Raw genomic sequence first — 18,201 nt, 5'->3', positions numbered from 1 at the left:
TCAAGAACCAGGTTTATATGATGACTCTAGGAATACACTATAAGATCATACTAATTGCAGCGTGTACAGAGGGGTTGAAACTATTCTTCCCACATTCCATATGTGAATGAGGCAGGAAGAAATCCTAATACAATGGGAAGTAGCTCTGCTATGCAGTTCACAGTGATTTGCAGAGTATGGATGCATGTGTAGATGTAAATAATTCGTGTCACCTAGAACAAAAGATCAGAAATGTAATGGAAAAACAATGTTGTTGTTGTTGCCTTCACTCCTGAGACTGGTTTGATGCAGCTCTCCATGCTACTCCATCCTGTGCAAGATTCTTCATCTCCCAGTACGTACTGCAGCCTACAACCTTCTGAATCTGCTTAGTGTATTCATCTCTTGGTCTCCCTCTACGATTTTTACCCTCCACACTGCCCTCCAGTACTAAATTGGTGACACTCAATGTCTCAGAACATGTCCTACCAACCGATCCCTTCTTCTAGTGAAGTTGTGCCACAAGCTCCTCTTCTCCCCAATTCTATTCAATACCTCCTCATTAGTTATGTGAACTACCCATCTAATCTTCAGCATTCTTCTGTAGCATCACATTTCGAAAGCTTCTATTCTCTTCTTGTCTAAGCTATTTATCATCTACGTTTCACTTCCATACATGGCTACATTGCAAACAAATACTTTCAGAAACGACTTCCTGACATTTAAATCTATACGCGATGTTAACAAAAAATTTCTCTTCTTCAGAAACACTTTCCTTGCCATTGCCAGTCTACATTTTATGTCCTCTCTACTTCAACCATCATCAGTTGTGTTGCTCCCCAAATAGCAAAACTCCTTTACTACTTTAAGTGTCTCATTTCCTAATCTAATTCCCTCAGCATCACCCGACTTAATTCGATTACATTCCATTATCCTCGTTTTGCTTTTGTTGATGTTCGTCTTATGCCCTCCTTTCAAGTCACTGTCCATTCCGTTCAACTGCTCTTCCAAGTCCTTTGCCGCCTCTGACAGAATTACAGTTTCATCGGTGAACCTCAAAGTTTTTATTCCTTATCCATGGATTTTAATACCTACTCCAAATTTTTCTTTTGTTTCCTTTATTGCTTGCTCAATGTACAGATTGAATAACATCGGGGTAGGCTAAAACCCTGTCCCACTCCCTGCCCAACCACTGCTTCCCTTTCACACCCCTCGACTCTTATAACTGCCATCTGGTTTCTGTACAAATTGTAAATAGCCTCTCACTCCCTGTATTTTACCCCTGCCACCTTCAGAATTTGAAAGAGAGTATTCCAGTCAACATTGTTAAAAGCTTTCTCTAAGTCTACAAATGCTGCAAATGTAGGTTTTCCTTTCCTTAATCTTTCTTCTAAGATAAGTAGTAGGGTCAGTATTGTCTCACATGTTCCAACATTTCTACGGAATCCAAACTGATCTTCCCCGAGGTCGGCTTCTATCAGTTTTTCCATTTGTCTGTAAAGAATTCGCGTTAGTATTTTGCAGCTGTGACTTATTAAACAGATAGTTTGGTAATTTTCACATCTGTCAACATCTGCTTTCTTTGAGATTGAAATTATTATATTCTTCTTGAAGTCTAAGGGTATTTCGCCTGTCTCATATATCTTGCTCACCAGATAATAGAGTTTTCTCAGGACAGGCTCTCCCAAGGCTATCAGTAGATCTAATGGAATGTTGTCTACTCCAGGGGACTTGTTTCGACTCAGGTCTTTCAGTGCTCTGTCAAACTGTTCACACAATATCATATCTCCCATTTCATCTTCATCTACATCCTCTTCCATTACCACAATATTGTCCTCAAGTACATCGCCCTTGTATAGACCCTCTATATACTCCTTCTACCTTTCTGCTTTCCCTTCTTTGCTTAGAACTGGGTTTCCATCAAAGCTCTTGATACTCATGCAAGTGGTTCTCCTTTCTCCAAAGGTCTCTTTAATTTTCCTGTAGGCAGTATCTATCTTACCCCTAGTGAGATAAGCCTCCACATCGTTACATTTGTCCTCTAGCCATCCCTGCTTAGCCATTTTGCACTTCCTGTCGATCTCATTTTTGAGACGTCTGTATTCCTTTTTGCCTGCTTCATTTACTGCAGTTTTATATTTTCTTCTTTCATCAGTTAAATTCAATATTTCTTCTGTTACCCAAGGGTTTCTACTAACCCTCGTCTTTTTACCTATTTGGTCCTCTGCTGCCTTCACTATTTCATCCCTCAAAGCTACCCATTCTTCTTCTACTGTATTTCGTTCCCCCATTCCTGTCAATTGTTCCCTCATGCTCTCCCTGAAACTCTCTACAACCTCTGATTCTTTCAGTTTATCCAGGTCCCATCTCCTTAAATATCCACCTTTTTGCAGTTTCTTCAGTTTTAATCTACAGGTCATAACCAATAGATTGTGGTCAGAGTCCACATCTGCCCCTGGAAATGTCTTACAATTTAAAACCTGGTTCCTAAATCTCTGTCTTACCATTATATAATCTATCTGATACCTTTTCGTATCTCCAGGGTTCTTCCATGTATACATTCTTCTTTTATGATTCTTAAACCAAGTATTATCTATGATTATGTTATGCTCTGTGCAAAATTCTACCAGGCGACTTTCCCTTTCATTTCTTAGTCCCAACCCATATTCACCTACTATATTTCCTTCTCTCCCTTTTCCTACTCTTGAATTCCAGTCAACCATGACTATTAAATTTTTGTCTCCCTTCACTACCTGAACAATATCTTTTATCTCATCATACATTTCGTCAATTTCTTCGTCATCTGCAGAGCTAGTTGGCATACAAACTTGTACTACTGTAGTAGGCATGGGCTTCGTGTCTATCTTGGCCACAATAATGCGTTCACTATGCTGTTTGTAGTAGCTTACCTGCATTCCTATTTCTTATTCATTATTAAACCTACTCCTGCATTACTCCTATTTGATTTTGTAAGTGTAAATAAAACAAAAATTATTACAGGCCAGTTCATCAATATAAATGTCTGATTAGTACTGAAAAAAGAGATATGGTTAAAAGTGCAGTGACAGAAAACTCAAACAAACCATGCGCATCTAACAGTATCTGCCAAAGAAAATGCTTTCATATAGTGCTACATTGAAAGAATCAGTAGAGCAGTGAAATAAGATTTTAAGGGAACTTTTCCTTTTCATCATGAGTGAAACTTAGTTGATCTCCCAGCACAAGCACAAGTAACTAGCTAAGATATTGTGTTATATATAAGAAAGTAAGCATAAAATTGAGTTGTCTACTTTTTCTTTGTAAATTTAAACTTTAAGCCAATGTAGTTGCAGCACCCAGGAACAGTGGAGACTTTCTGGCAACAAATGTACCTGAACTCTTCAATTCAGTGGCTGTAATGAAGGGCCATCACCACGAGAGTATTATGGCATTATACATTATTAGTATTTAATAAAAATTTAAGAACAGGAGGAAGGTATTTATGCTTAAGAAGTGCAAAAACAAAGTAACTGAAAATCTCCTGAGAATTACACAGAAAAATAGCAGCTCCGAGTAGTAGTTACTGGATGATTTATGGTTTAAATTCAGAAACATTGTAGAACACATGTGAGGAAGGTTCCTGACATAGAAGATAGTAAAAGTTGGTAAAACCATCATTGATAGGCCCCTATATCTCTAATGACCTAATTGCAAGACACTGAACCCTAATCTTCCATCCTTCCTTTTCAAAGACAATAATTTCTTTGAGGGAGGTGGGAGGGAGGAGGAGCACTTTCCCTGCTCTTTGGTGGGTACTCCCCTGAAACAAAGTTGCAAAATCCTCATTCAGCTAATTCTTCAGTATTTTTCATCAATCATTCATAAATGTAGGACCTTTATGAAGCATGATTAGCAAAAGAGATAGAGAAGACTCAAAATGACCTGTGAACTTCATTGTTGGTTTGAGTAATCTGTGCAAGAGTATCACAGGTACAAGAAAGGCACTGTGTGTCAAGTTAAATGTTAGTCTTAAAATTCTAAGGGCCCACATTCCAGAACAAGTAAAAAAAAAACCTATATTGTCCTCTGTCTCATGTAATGACCCTGAGGCCAAAATTAGATTAATACAGACATGAGGTACCAATGATATTACTTCCTGCACACCAGTTGCAAATGGATAAGGAAGGGGGAAAATTTATTCAGTTACACCATTTACCTTTCTGGCTTGTGGAGCACAGACATGTATGTAGATGTAGAAATGCAGAAACATCTGTTGTCACTGACTAGACTTGGATACTGATGGAGCGCAATAATCATCAAATTGTAAGTTACACTTCACTGCCAATGAGTGTGAATCATTTCCGTTTCTTGTATTTGAAATAGCTTGAAAAAATGAAGAAGTTGGACAAGCAAGTCTCTCCTATGCTCTTTGAAGAAAGCATAACATGTCATAAAGTCTGCCTTTCTCTCAAATTTTCATTTTTGTGCAGATAACTGTCAAATAATGAGAAGTTAACAGTAAGCAATAGTCACTGCCAGATTGTAAATGTCCACAACTGAGTACCTATCCAAGAATATAAGGGAGACTGAAGATATACTACTGGCAATATTCTCAAAGGCTGCTGAGAGAATAATTAAAAATTATGAGTTACAAGGCCTAATTAGATAAATAAAAACAGATTTTAGTGTTTTACAACAACACAAAGTACTATCTGTCAAACAACAGTAATTTAAAATCACATTGGTTACATTCTGAATGCCCAACATTTTCAACATATCATCTAACTATCAGTGTCTTTAAAGTATCTGGATCATCTTCTAGAGGGAAAAAGGACCACAAAGAAAGCAGTTGTCAAAAAGTCTTTGACCAACTCCTTCAATTCAGACACCAATAACTACAAAAATAAGGCAGTATTACTGAATTCAAAACTTATTAGGAGTTGTGTTACATAAAAGAATGATGCCTGTTGTTCAACATCTTACTAGCAAATCTAACATTTAATGTTAGAACAGTAATAATTGCAGTATTAGCAATACAGAATAATTCACATTTGAAAGTGAGTCTTTTGTATCATTTTTGCAGCTTTTATCTGGCAAATCAAGAGGAAGATCCTGGAGTTTCACATCTGTACAGTGTCTCAGATAGCACAGAATCAAAAGAACTGCCAAAGTGTTTATCGTGCAACGCCAAAACGAGAGATGGCAATGAATTATGCTTGTACAACAAGGCAGCATTTAGCAAGAAAAATTCATACTACATGTTAAATTGTGCTGGTCCTGACATTCCAGAAGCTAGCATTTACAGCAAGGTTTGTGTCTGTGCCTTTGAAATATTATTATTCTTTTTGAAATATCTACTTGAAAATAAACAATCTATCTGGAGCAGGCATACACAAATTAATGATATACTATACATATTCATCCACTATCTGCTGTCTTTAAATAGATCTTAAACTATTCTATCTATGTGATTGTTAAATAATGTCACTTTATTATTCTTATTTTTTGCTGTTTTTATTTCAGTATTTCCATGTGCTCATAATTTGAGCAGTATCTTCACTTTTTTTATATAAAAGAAATGGACATGTTTCAAATGCATTCCCTATGACTTTAAAACATATTGTTGTCAACATACACAGTACTGATCATACAATCAAGGCTTCTATGGTCATTTGGATTAGCTCCTGGCAAATTTTCCAAGTCGTATGGCCATGGTCCTTGAAACTTTTTCGTTTCCGATGTTTCGTCCAGATCTGTGTTGGGCATCTTCAGAGATGCCCCTGGTTCCAGTACGTCTTGCCAACTGATGTGTCGAACTTTGGAGGATGTATTGTAAACACATTTCGTAGAAGCTTACTCAGGACTGGCAGAGGTAATTCTCCTCAAAGATAAAACTTCACTGTTGTACTGTCATCTGTCAAAGATAAAATTTATCTATCAATTCTGTAGAATTACTATCTATGTATCACTAGTTTCAAGGCTTCTACTTTCTGTTAAAATTATCCTCTTGTTTATATATTTTGATGGCTTCTCTCTATAGCCATGGATGTCATTGAAGATAAAATTGTGATTTTGGAAAACTTCACTTTATGATTTCCCAGGTGAAGAGCAGCTGATTTCTCTACTTTCCCAAGTTGGTGAAGACTTTTGTGTTCCTTCAGCCACATATTCATGCTTTCCTTAATAGTTCCAGTGTAGACCTTACCACAAGTGCATAAAATTTTATGTACTCCACTTGCCAGCAGAGGAGGGCATTTATCCTTTGCAGATCTGAGTGCTTCACAGAACCCATGAAACATAGTAATATGTGGAAACAGCTCTACAGATTTGTTACACAAATTTTATCTTTGACATATGAGAGTTTGATAGATTAGTTTTATCTCTGACAATGATTATCTTGGCCAATCACATGTAAACTTCTATCATACCCCTTTTTCACAGTACTTACGTTGCTCTCTGATGTCCGATCTGTCAGTCAGTAAGACTCAGTGGAACCAGGAGCAACTCTGAAGATGTCCACGCAGCTCTGGACAAAATTTCAGGAATGTAAAAGTTTCCTGGACCACAACCATAAGACCCGTAAGATCCATCAGTGGCTAATATACAGTAATATCAACAAAAAACATTGCCTATTTGATGCACAGCCAAGGCACCCTGCTAGAATGTATTTAAGAAGAGGATGATTGAAATGTCAATAAAGAAAAGCCATATTTTCATTTTTTGTAAATTTGGTGTTTCAGCCCATTCAAAGTTTTCACCTACACTATATTTAATTTTTTGGTTCTCAAACAATATTAGTTGTGATAGCAGTAACAATTCAGCAAACAAAATTACAAACAGAATTTATATTTGTGCTATGTAAAACAGATATTCTTATTAGTGGCTACTTTGGGGAGGTACGTTTAACCACAAAATGCTGAAAAAATAAGTTAGTTCCACCCAAATTCTTCCAAGCATGTGACCATTTCATGATGTTAACTACTACAACATTTTGGTCACTGGTGGTCTCAATCAGTGGACTAAAGCTTATATTGAAAACTGTCTATAAACTTGTTGGAAAATACATCCATTTATTTAACTTTAAGAAATAATTTCTAATACACTCAATGAAACCACACACAAAATACATATTTATGATTTTTTTAATCAGAATTATTTGTTGGGCTAAATAGTCATTTACCAAGTAAAAACATTGTTCAAGTAGAAATTTTTTATATTCTACCTTAAATCTGTTTTCATTTTCTAACTTTCTGATGTTGGCTGGCAGTATGTTGTAGAGTTTTGTAGCCGTATGGCTCACATGCCTTTGTGTGTGTTTTCTTTTTGTTTGCTGAGTATGGAGTACTGTGCTATTTCGAGCATTGTAGTTATGCAAGTAGGCATTTGTCTGAAAATCTGCAAGGTCAGCCCTAACATATAAAACACATTTGTGTATATATAAGGAAGGTATTGTTAGAACTTTAAGTCTGTTGAATAAGGGTCTGCATTGTGTCTGTGGACGACTGTGTGCTCTTATTCAGATAGCCCTCTCCTGTAACAGAAAGATTTGTTTTAGACAGCAAGTGATGGAACCCCAAAATATTTTTCCATATGTTGCAAGAGACTGAAAATAGCCAAAATATGCCATCCTGGCACCCTCTGCAGTACAAACATTTGCAATAAACCTAAGAGCAAAAGAAGCTGAGTTAAGTTCTGCACAGGTTCATTAAAATTAAGGTTTTCATCTACATGAATCCCCAGCAGTTTTGTTGATGCCACTCTGTCTGTGGCCTTGTCACCCAGCAACAGACCAAGATTTACATTTTGACACATTTTCCCAAACTGCATATAATTTGTTTTATTTGCATTTAATGTCAACCAGTTTGCACTGAACCAAGTGTGGACATTCTTAATTACTTGATCAGTAGTTGTTTGCAGCATTTGCTTTGGTGCACCTATTGTCACACTAGTGTCATCTGCGAATAGTATGGCCTTTGCTACTCCATCTGAGGTGTGAAAGCCATTTATGTGGACAGGGAACAATAAGGGACCTAGAATACTGCCTTGCGGCACTCTATTTCCACATTTTTGCATCTGACACTAAATTTATTTTGTGGTTGGAGTAGCCCTACAATCCATATTCTGTTTTGTAGGTATGATTCAAACCACTTTTTCCCTGTCCCATGAATGCTTCCAGTTTTCTAAAAGAATGCCATGCCAGTTTTTCTAAAAGAATGCCATGATATACAGTGTCAAATGCTTTGGAGAGATCTAAATTCATTCCTAATACGCTGATGTCTGTTTTTAGATTTTTGATTATTTGTTCAGTGTAGCACATAAGAGGGTGTATGTCAACTTTGAAGTCTACTGCAATCAAAAAGTCAACATACATTTTTGGTTAATATTTTGAGATGTTGTAGTAATGAAAGAACAAAATTCATTAATCTTCATCCTTAGTGAATAGTTTTATGTGCCTTTCAAACTAGAAAAAGGTGCTGTTAGATTGCTGAGGACTGATCGTTGCACAGTACCCATACGATGAAGAAAACAGCTATAAGTCTTGTCTAGCTGGGCTGTTATTTTTCAAGTTACAAGTTCATCCTCACTCATCTTGTTTCTTGTTTTGTAATCTTCTGAGAACATTACAGTAACAAAATCAAATTTCAGAACATGTAATACGTTGTATCCCATTTTAATAATATACTTACACCCTGAGACACAATATGTCATTTGCCCATATGTGAATGAATGCAATATCCACAAAGAAGGGTGGTGCTATCTTTAAGACACTGGATTCTCATTTGGGAGGATGGTGGTTCAAATTGTTGTTCAGCCCTCCAGATTTAACTTTTCTATAGTTTTCCTAAATTGCTGGCAAATACCAAGCTGTATCCTTTGAAACGGACATGGCCACTTTTCTTTGCTACTCATCTCCACTCTGAGCCTGTGCTCCACTTCTAACAGTCTAGTTGTTGACAATATATTAGCCCTAACCTTCCTTCCATCCTTCTTCTTTTCCTTCAAGTTTCTCATAATCTTCTAAATGTAGTAAAGCTATATGAACCTTATACATGCTGCCAGCATGTTAAAATAAAGACACAGTTATGTACTGGTAGATCATAAATTATTTACATAAATGTCTTTTATATGTCTCAGGCATTAAACAGCAACATATAAACTATCATGGGATCAAGAAACAAACTGGTATCCATTACAGTATCATATGATTCAGTGAATTAAACATTATGCCAGTTCAGTCAAATTAATTCTATACATTATATTATAATATATGAGTGACTTAATCACATGTGGACTCTCTGACATTTGTTATCTTTGCTGCTGTAATAATTTAAGTTTGGCATGTTTCCTTTTTAGCTTTTTTTTAACAAACATTCTTGTGTGCATTTGTAGAGAGCAAAAGGTTGATTCTGTACATTCTAAAGCTAACACAATTATTTATGTGGATAAACTAGAAGCCCACATAATTGGTTACCCTATCTAAGAACTTTCATGCCTGTCCACAAATGGCAGTTTTGACATACAGCAGAAATACAGATGAAGACAATAAGCAATGAACAGCAAATTTTTCCATGCTATTGCTGATGAAATTAGCAAATGCCATGATGACATAAATATTTTGGAGCTTGTTGTACTGTCAAATATGAACATGAAGCCCATGTAGTACAATAAAAGCAGCATTAATTCTGCCTTGCCCACATATCACAGCACAGTGAACATTTTTCCCAAGAGAGAAGCAGCAGAGATAAGTACTCTCAGGCCACAACAATGTGTAATGACAAGCCCTATAAAAGAGCCGAAGCAATCCGTCCATCAGTTTCAGCAGTCTGCCTCCAATTATGGGCACCACTATTTAAGCCCACCCAACAGCAATCATGGTTTACTGTAATGGAGAACATATTTGGGTTGCAACGTATGATAAATAACCATGAACAACGCAACTTCATGACAAGTAATTTGGACCAGCAAACACAAGAGTAGTCCCCTTGCAGGTCTGAGAGTTAGAATAGACCCAAGGTATTCCTGCTTGTCATAAGAGCTGACTAAAAGGAATCTCACACCTTTCGACCTTTATGTAATGGTCCCCTGTAGGGTTTGACCTCCATTTTTCAAAACTTTCCCAAACAGTGAGCCAACTGGGGAAGGGCGCCTTACATGATGCATAGTGTCCATCGTGCATTGAGATATTTAGCCCACTTCCTTGTCGATGCATTGTAGTCCTGCTCATTCTCCATCTCTTGAGTGAGGACATCTATCTGGGTGAATTATCCTCCACCCACTGTGCAGTGTCGTTTTCTGTGCCAACAATGACCATGGAATTCTTTGCACCTCATATTCAGCACAATTGCCAGTCCATTGTGGTAGACCTTCCATGTACCCTGTTGGTTGTAGCCCCCTGACAACACAGGGGTCACTCTGCTGATATCTGCGCTGTTAACTCCCCATGTATGCCAAGGAGTAGATTCCCATCACCCTGGGGCATTGGGACTCCCAGCAATGGCCATCCTGCCAGGTACCCTTTGCTGCAGCCCCGGATGGCAACCATGGGGAGGGCCCCTGGTTGGAGTGTGTGGCATCAGGGCAGATGATGCGTGATGAAGCATACCATGTCATCACTTGTTGGTGATCTAACACCAGCAGTCTCTAAGCATTCCAAGTCTCAGTACAATGCGTGGAATTATGATCCTAAATCGTTCTCCTTCCTGGCCACACCATGTCACGAACAACAGTCTAAGGATGGCAGCGAACCTTGTTCACCTCAGTACCTCACATGTATGAGAACTGATGGGGACTCCTTTGTTTTGATGAAGCCACAGTTTTTTGTAAAGGACAAGTTTGGGGAGGTGGAGAGCTTGTCGAAAATGCACTCTGGGTCACTCTTGAGAAAAACAGTATCCTCTGCCCAGTCACGGACTTTACTCACTTGTAACAAGTTGGGAGATGTTTCTGTTACCATCAAGCCACATAAGAGCTTAAATATGGTACAGGGTGTTATCTTCCACAGGGACCTTCTTTTGCAGTCTGATGATGAGCTGCGCACCAATTTAGAAGGGTGAGGTGTTCATTTCGTGTAACGCGTTATAACATCCCAGCTTCCTCATCCAAATTATAACGTCCCAGGACTTTCTGCACCAAATTATAACATTTCAGCTCCTCAACACCAAATTAAAACGTTGCATTAGGAGGTATCTGCTTCGTGCAAAAGGTCTTGAGTTCATATTGACGACAACAAGTAATTCTTCATTACAGACGTTTATTTACAAACAGAACTGACAGACTTCACAGACTCAACAACTGACTCTCCGAGCTAACCGCACTGCATATCCAAACTGGCCACTGACAACTCCTAGGTGTATTAATATCTTTCCAAACAATGAGAGTCTTTAACAATGTTTTGTTTACAATACGATAGCAATTCACGACTTAAAACTAAATTAGACATTACAGAATTTTAGTACAGATTAAAGTAAGTAAAAGGATCAGTACATATAAATTCTTACAAGCATAATTTCCAAATAGATTTTATAACATTTTTCTACCAGCTTCTGGATAACCTTCACCAGATTTGTACCGATGTTTCCAGAAATATCTTGACATTTGATTCTGGATATTTCTTGAGTGATTTAGAACAACTATTTATATGTAAAATGATTTAAATCGTGTTTCAAAACGTAAATAAATCTTTTTAGCAATATTTCTTGATACAAATCGTCTTTCGAAATTAGGTTATGAAACAGTTTTCACAAGTTTTCGTATTTTTGCAATCATAATATAGAATTTCTCCATAGAAAGTTCCAGAAGTGTGCATTAAACGTTCATATACAGACTTTCTCTTTAGCTCGTGAGTTTTTAAAAGTATCTTGTCCATATTATACGAAATAATTTAGCTCAAAACTGATAATTTATACAATTAATCAGAGCTACAGCAAACAGTGAGTCTTTCTTTTACAAAATGAAATATAATTACAAAATTGAATGAAAATAGGTTACTAACACTAATATATATTTACATTAATTCTGTTTTTGTTCTTTCTGTGCAAAATGTCCTAATATTGACACAGTACAATATTTAAACATCACCAAAGTTTCCCTTTACATTTTGCATATCTGTATCGACATCCCCTAAAAGTCTACAGTATTGAATACTTCAATATGTCCCAATATGTCCTGTAATGTTACAGCATCCATCGGGGTCCAAGGGATAATCAGGTTGCCACCGGTGCCTTCATCTTGGCTTTTGAGGGTGACACCTTATCTGAGAAGGTCAAGGTGATCATTTACCACTGTGATGTCAAGCCATATATCCCTTCCCCGATGTGAAGCTTTAAGTGCAGGAAGTTCAGCGATATGTCTTCCCGCTGTACTTCCAGTGTCATATGTTGAGACTATGAACGTCCACCACATACCAATAATCCATGTGCCCCACCTCTCATCTGTGTCAACTGCAGAGAGCATCATTCCACTTTGCTCACCAGACTGCAGGATTTTACAGGAAGAGAGGAAAATCATGGAAAACAAGGGCCGGGCCAGCTGACCTACACTGAGGGTAAGAGAAAATATGAGTGCCTACATCCTGTAGCTATGACCTGCTCGTACACCGCCACTGCGAGAACGGTTGTTGCCTCATCACAGTCAGCTCTCAAAGCCCCCTTGATGGTGAGGGGCACTTACCCTCTATGTTGCTCCCACACCACCTACCTCAGGAGCACTGCCATCCCCCCCCCCCCCTCCCACCCCCCGCCACCGAACCATCAGGGACACCAGTTCCCACTTCTCAGTCAAAGAAGTGTAAGTCATCTTTGGCTCCTCTCACCAGGAATAGGTCCTTGGGTCACTCCTTTCCCAGGTTTCTGCTAATGGGAAAGAAGATGTCCACCAGTGGCTGAAGTGCCCAAAAACAGCTGGTTGTAGGACTTCGAGATCATCCCCAGTCCTGGTGCAGCGAGAAAAGTCCAAAAAGAAGACCCCTAAGACCAAGGAAATTTCAGTGGCACCCACACCACCGCTACTTACAAGCTCTACGTCTGGGTATAAGGTGGAGATTCTAGTGTGCACTGAGGTCCTAGATCTCGCAAGACCCTCAGATGCAATGGATATAGCCTGCTCAGGCAATAAGTCAGTGGCACCAAATGACCCTGAGGCATAAACTGCTTGAATGTTCCATTCCTTCTCAGTCTCATGATGACGTCATCCTCCAGTGAAATTGTGGCAGTTTTCTCCACCACCTGGCTGAGCTATGGCAACTGTTAAGCTTTATATCTACTTTCTACATTAGCCTCCAAGAAACCTGGTTCCTGGCAATACCGACCCCTGCCCTCCACGGCTATAAGGGATATTACAGGAGACTATAATCGAGTGTTAGGTGGAGTTTTACATTTATGTCCTAAACTCACTCTGTAGTGAAACTGTGCCCCTTCAAACCCCTCTTCAAGCCCATAACCCCCTGTGGGTTGACACCGTGCTTACTCGTCGAGAAGTCGAAACTTTACTATCTCACTTCTACCTCTGCCTTTTAAATATTGGGGCCACCACACATTTCAGTGTGGCTCGTGGTTGTTACTTAGTCATTGATTTGTCCATTTGCAGCCCAGGACTTCTCCCATCTGTCCACTGGAGAACACGTGACAAACTATGTGGTAGTGACCACTTCCCCATCCTCCTGTCGCTGCCCCGGCATCAGGCCCATGGATGCCTGTCCAGATGGGCTTAAAACAAGGCAGATGGGGAAACTTTCACCTCCGATGTGGTGGTTGAGCAGGTGACTACAACAATCGTTACTGCAGCAGAAAATGCGATCTCTCACTCTTTAGGGTGACCCCGGCGAAAGGTGGTCCCTTGCTGGTCGCCAGAAGTTGCTGAGGCAATTAAGGAGTGTTGGCGAGCTCTACAGTGGCATAAGTGGCACACTTCCTTGGATCACGTCATAGCCTTTAAGTGGCTCCCTGCCCGCATTTTCCAGCTTATCAGAAGATGGAGGCAGGAGTGTTGGGAGAGATATGTCTCCACCATTGGGTACCATACGTCACCTTCCCAAGTCTGGACGAGAATCAGATGTCTTTTTGAGTAAGAGCAGATGTCTTTTTGAGCAGCAGAACCCAACAGTGTCCCTGGCATTAACATCATTGGCATGTTATCTACTGACGCAAACATGATTGCTGATCACTTTGCTGACCACTACACTCAAGCTTCTGCATCGGAGAACTGCCCCCTAGCCTTTTGCACCCTCAATGGAAAGGAAAGTCCTCTCATTCGCTACATGCCACTGTGAACCCTATAACGCCCTATTTACAGAGTGGGAGCTCCTTAGTGCCCTTGCGCATTGCTCCGACACAGCTACTGGGCCAGATCAGATCCACAGTCAGATGATTAAACATCTCTCATCTGACTACAAGCAACATCTCCTCACAATCTTCAATTGGATCTGGCGCAATGGCATCTTTCCATCACAGTGGCGGGAAAGCACCATCATTCTGCTGCTTAAACCCGGTAAAAACCCACTTGATGTGGATAGCTATTGGCTCATCAGCCTCACCAATGTTCTTTGTAAGCTGCTGGAACATATGGTGTGTCAGCAGTTGGGTTGGGTCCTGGAGCCATGTGGCCTGCTGTCTCCATGTCAGGGCAGCTTCTGCCATGGTTGCTCTACCACTGATAATCTTGTGTCCCTCGAGTCTGCCATCCAAACAGCCTTTTCCAGACACCAACACCTGGTTGTCATCTTTTTTTGATTTATGAAAAGCGCCTGGCAACATCATATCCTTGCCACATTATACGAGTGGGCTCCCTGAGGCTTGCTCCTAATTTTTATCCAAAATTTCCTGTCGCTTCATACTTTTCATGTCCAGCTTGGTATCTCCCATAGTTCCCACCATATCCAGGAGAATGGGGTCCCACAGGGCTCCGTATTGAGTGTATCTCTATTTTTAGTGGCCATTAACAGTCTAGCAGCAGCTGTAGGCCCATCCGTCACACCTCCTCTGTATGCAGACAACTTCTGCATTTCGAACTGCTCCACCAGTACTGGTGTTGCTAAGCAGCACCTACAGGGATTCGTCCACTAGGCAGTCCTGGGCTCTAGCCCATGGTTTCCAGTTTTTGGTTGCAAAGTTGTGTGTTATACACTTCTGTTGGCATCATACCATTCATCCGGAACCAGAATTTTACCTTAATGATGATCCACTCACCATAATGGAGACATATTGATTCTTACGACTGGTTTTTGATGCCCAATTGACTAGGTTTCCCCATCTCCGACAGCTTAAGTGGAAGTGCTGGCAGCACCTCAATGCCCTCCTGCCTGAGCAACATGCAGATTGCTGTATGCTGCTGCAGCTCTACAGAGCCCTTGTTCAATTCCGCCTTGACTATGGGAGTGTGGTTTATGGTTCAGCGGCACCCTCAGCATTGGTTTTACTCAACCCAGTGTACCACTGTGGCTTCACCTAGCAACAGGAGCTTTTAGGACCGAGTCCAGTGACCAGCATCCTGGTGGAGGCCGGAGTCCTTCCATTGCAGGTTAGGCATGCACAATTGCTCTCCAGTTACGTTGCACATGTTCATCATTCTCCTGCGCATCTGAATTACAGTGGTTCATCTCCATCATTGGCAGCCCAGGTCAGGGCTTGCAATTGCAGTTTGTGTGCGATCCCTTCTCTCTGAACGGGAGTCCTTGCCTTTACCACCTATACTCAAGGTTCATTCACAAACACCTCCATGGTGTACACCTAGACCACGGCTTTGCCTGGGCCTTCCACATGGCCCTAAGGACTCAGTTAACCCTGCGACTCTCCACTGTCAAAAAAATGGCTCTGAGCACTATGGGACTTAACATCTGAGGTCATCAGTCCCCTAGAATTTAGAACTACTCAAACCTAACTAACCTAAGAACATCACACACATCCATGGCCAAGGCAGGATTTGAACCTGCGACCGTAGCAGTCACGCGGTTCCAGACTGTAGCACATAGAACCACTACTCCAGCCAGCCTCTCCACTGTCACTTCCTCTCGATTGTCAACATTTACCGGGGCCATGAAGTGGTTTACACCAATGGCTCGATGGCTGATGGTCACATTGGCTTTGCCTATCTTCATGGAGGACATAAAAGATCAGCACTCATTGCCAGATGGCTGCAGTCTTTTCACTGCACAGCTGGTGGCCATATCTTGGGCTCTTGAGCACATCCACTCATGCTGAGGTGATTCATTTCTCCTGTGTACTGACTCTTTGAGGAGCCTACAAACTATCGATCAGTGCTACCCTTGTCATCCTTTGGTAGTGACCATCCAGGAGTCCATCTATGCCCTGGAATGGTCCAGTCATTCAGTGGTGCTTATCTGGACCCCAGGTCACATCAGAATTGCAGGCAACGAACTTTCCGACAGGCTAGTCAAACAGGCCATGCGGAAACTGCTTATGGAGTCTCTGAAACTGACCTGCGTTCAGTATTATGCCGCAATGTTTTGTGGCTTTGGGAGATGGAATGGCATAACCTCAGTACGCACAACAAGCTGTCATTAGGTAAACTATGAATGTGTGGAAGACCTCTGTGTGCACCTCTCACAGGGACTTTGTGGTTCTCTGTCACCTCCGCACTGGCCATATGTGGTTGACACATGGTTACCTCCTATGTTGCGTGGACCCACCTTGGTGTCACTGTGGCTCACGAATGATTATCGTCCATCTCTTGCTGGACTGCCCACTTTTAGCCACTCTGCGGTGGACATTTAACTTTCCCGGCACCCTACATTCGGTGTTGGGTGACAATGCTGCAACCGCAGCTTTAGTTTTACATTTTATTTGTGAGGGTGAATTTTATCACATGCTCTAAGTTTTAGCACATATGCTTTGTCCCTGAGGGTCCTCAACCCTAGTGCTTTCAGGGTGGAGGTTTTAATGTGTTGCAGAGTGGCTGGCTTTGCCTTTTTATCCTCATTGTCAGCCAGCCATGGTAATCTGCTTTCTTGTTTTAACCTCTTATACCTATTTCTTGTGTCTTTGTGGTTTTCTTGTCTCCTTTTGTCCATTTAAGTGTTTGTTGCCCTTCAGTCAGTGTTGGGTTTTTCCTTTCATTCTGTTTTGTGTTGTAAGTCTCATTGTCTTATTCTCACCCTTGTGGCATTGTTTCCTTCTGAACAAGGGACCAATGACCTCATAGTTTGGTCCCTCCCCCCTCTTTTAACCCAACCGACCAACCAACCACAACAGTGGTGCCAACAATGGTGCCAGACATTACAGTGCACTTGCCACCATGTGGAGATTACAACAAACTGAAAGATGAGCTCATATCCCACTATACAAATTCCACCTATCTCAGTGTATGGCAAGTACTACACCAGGAGAAACAGGGTGACACGCCCCATCAGAGTTCTGGTGAGATCTTTGTAATTTGGAGATCAGCCCCACAGTGCCCAGTGATTTGTTACTACACAGTTGGCAGCAACAACTGCTGACACAAGTATGGATGGCATTGGTGGTATACAATGATAAGTCACACAAAAATTACTGCAAGTTGCTGATAGGGTCTACAAAACACTTAAGGCATCTGCAACAATTGCCATAACATTGGTGGACCACTGCTGGCCAGGCTTAACTGAGACAATGACTCCAGATTCTGCAGCTATCACATCACAATACCTGTTGAGCATTTCCAATGAAATCTGAAGCTTAAAAACCACAGTGGAAGCTTTGGAAACACTGATGTGCACGCAGTAGCAATGACATGGCTGTAGCAGTTGAACTCAGGACCATGGAAGAGCTCCCATAGTGTTTGCTGTTGCAACAAGCATGTTGGCCAACACTCAATAAAGTGTACTTCACCATGCAGTTACTCACATAACCAGTGCATCCACAGTAGCAGTATAGTGTCTACCCACTGTCAGCAGCAGCCACCTCGACATGCACATTCAACAACGCCAGGAAGATTGTATGTGGCAAACAGGCATGCAGGAACGATGTTCGTTGTAGACACTAGCTCTGATGTCAACACACTGCCTGTCAGCAATGTGCCAGACAACAAACCGGATATACAAATATGGTTGAAGGCAGTCAACAACTCCGTAATCAACACCTATGGATACAAATATTTCACTTGTTTCTCTAGGTATTTGTACTTAGTGATATCTCTCAACCTACTTTCAGTACTGACTTCCTCACAAACTTTGTTCTAGCAGTTGACCTGCAAGGTACATGACTACTGAGTTCAGTTGAAAAGGGCGGCCTTCTGAGAACCACACAACTATGGCAT

At 40.8% G+C, this 18,201-nt stretch overlaps 1 protein-coding gene across 1 annotated transcript in view; it reads left to right on the top strand.

Annotated features, from left to right (window-relative positions):
- LOC126272087 (venom dipeptidyl peptidase 4-like) overlaps window positions 1-18,201 on the top strand; it is a 1,105,720-nt gene that overhangs the window by 1,073,853 nt on the left and 13,666 nt on the right. Inside the window, exon 11 of the mRNA XM_049974650.1 lies at window positions 5,042-5,267. Coding sequence (XP_049830607.1) covers window positions 5,042-5,267 — 226 coding nt within the window. The remainder of the gene's footprint in view (window positions 1-5,041; window positions 5,268-18,201) is intronic.

Source organism: Schistocerca gregaria, chromosome 5 (assembly GCF_023897955.1).
Source record: "Schistocerca gregaria isolate iqSchGreg1 chromosome 5, iqSchGreg1.2, whole genome shotgun sequence".
Classification (NCBI taxonomy): domain Eukaryota; kingdom Metazoa; phylum Arthropoda; class Insecta; order Orthoptera; family Acrididae; genus Schistocerca; species Schistocerca gregaria.
This window is presented reverse-complemented; position numbering and strand designations above follow the sequence as displayed.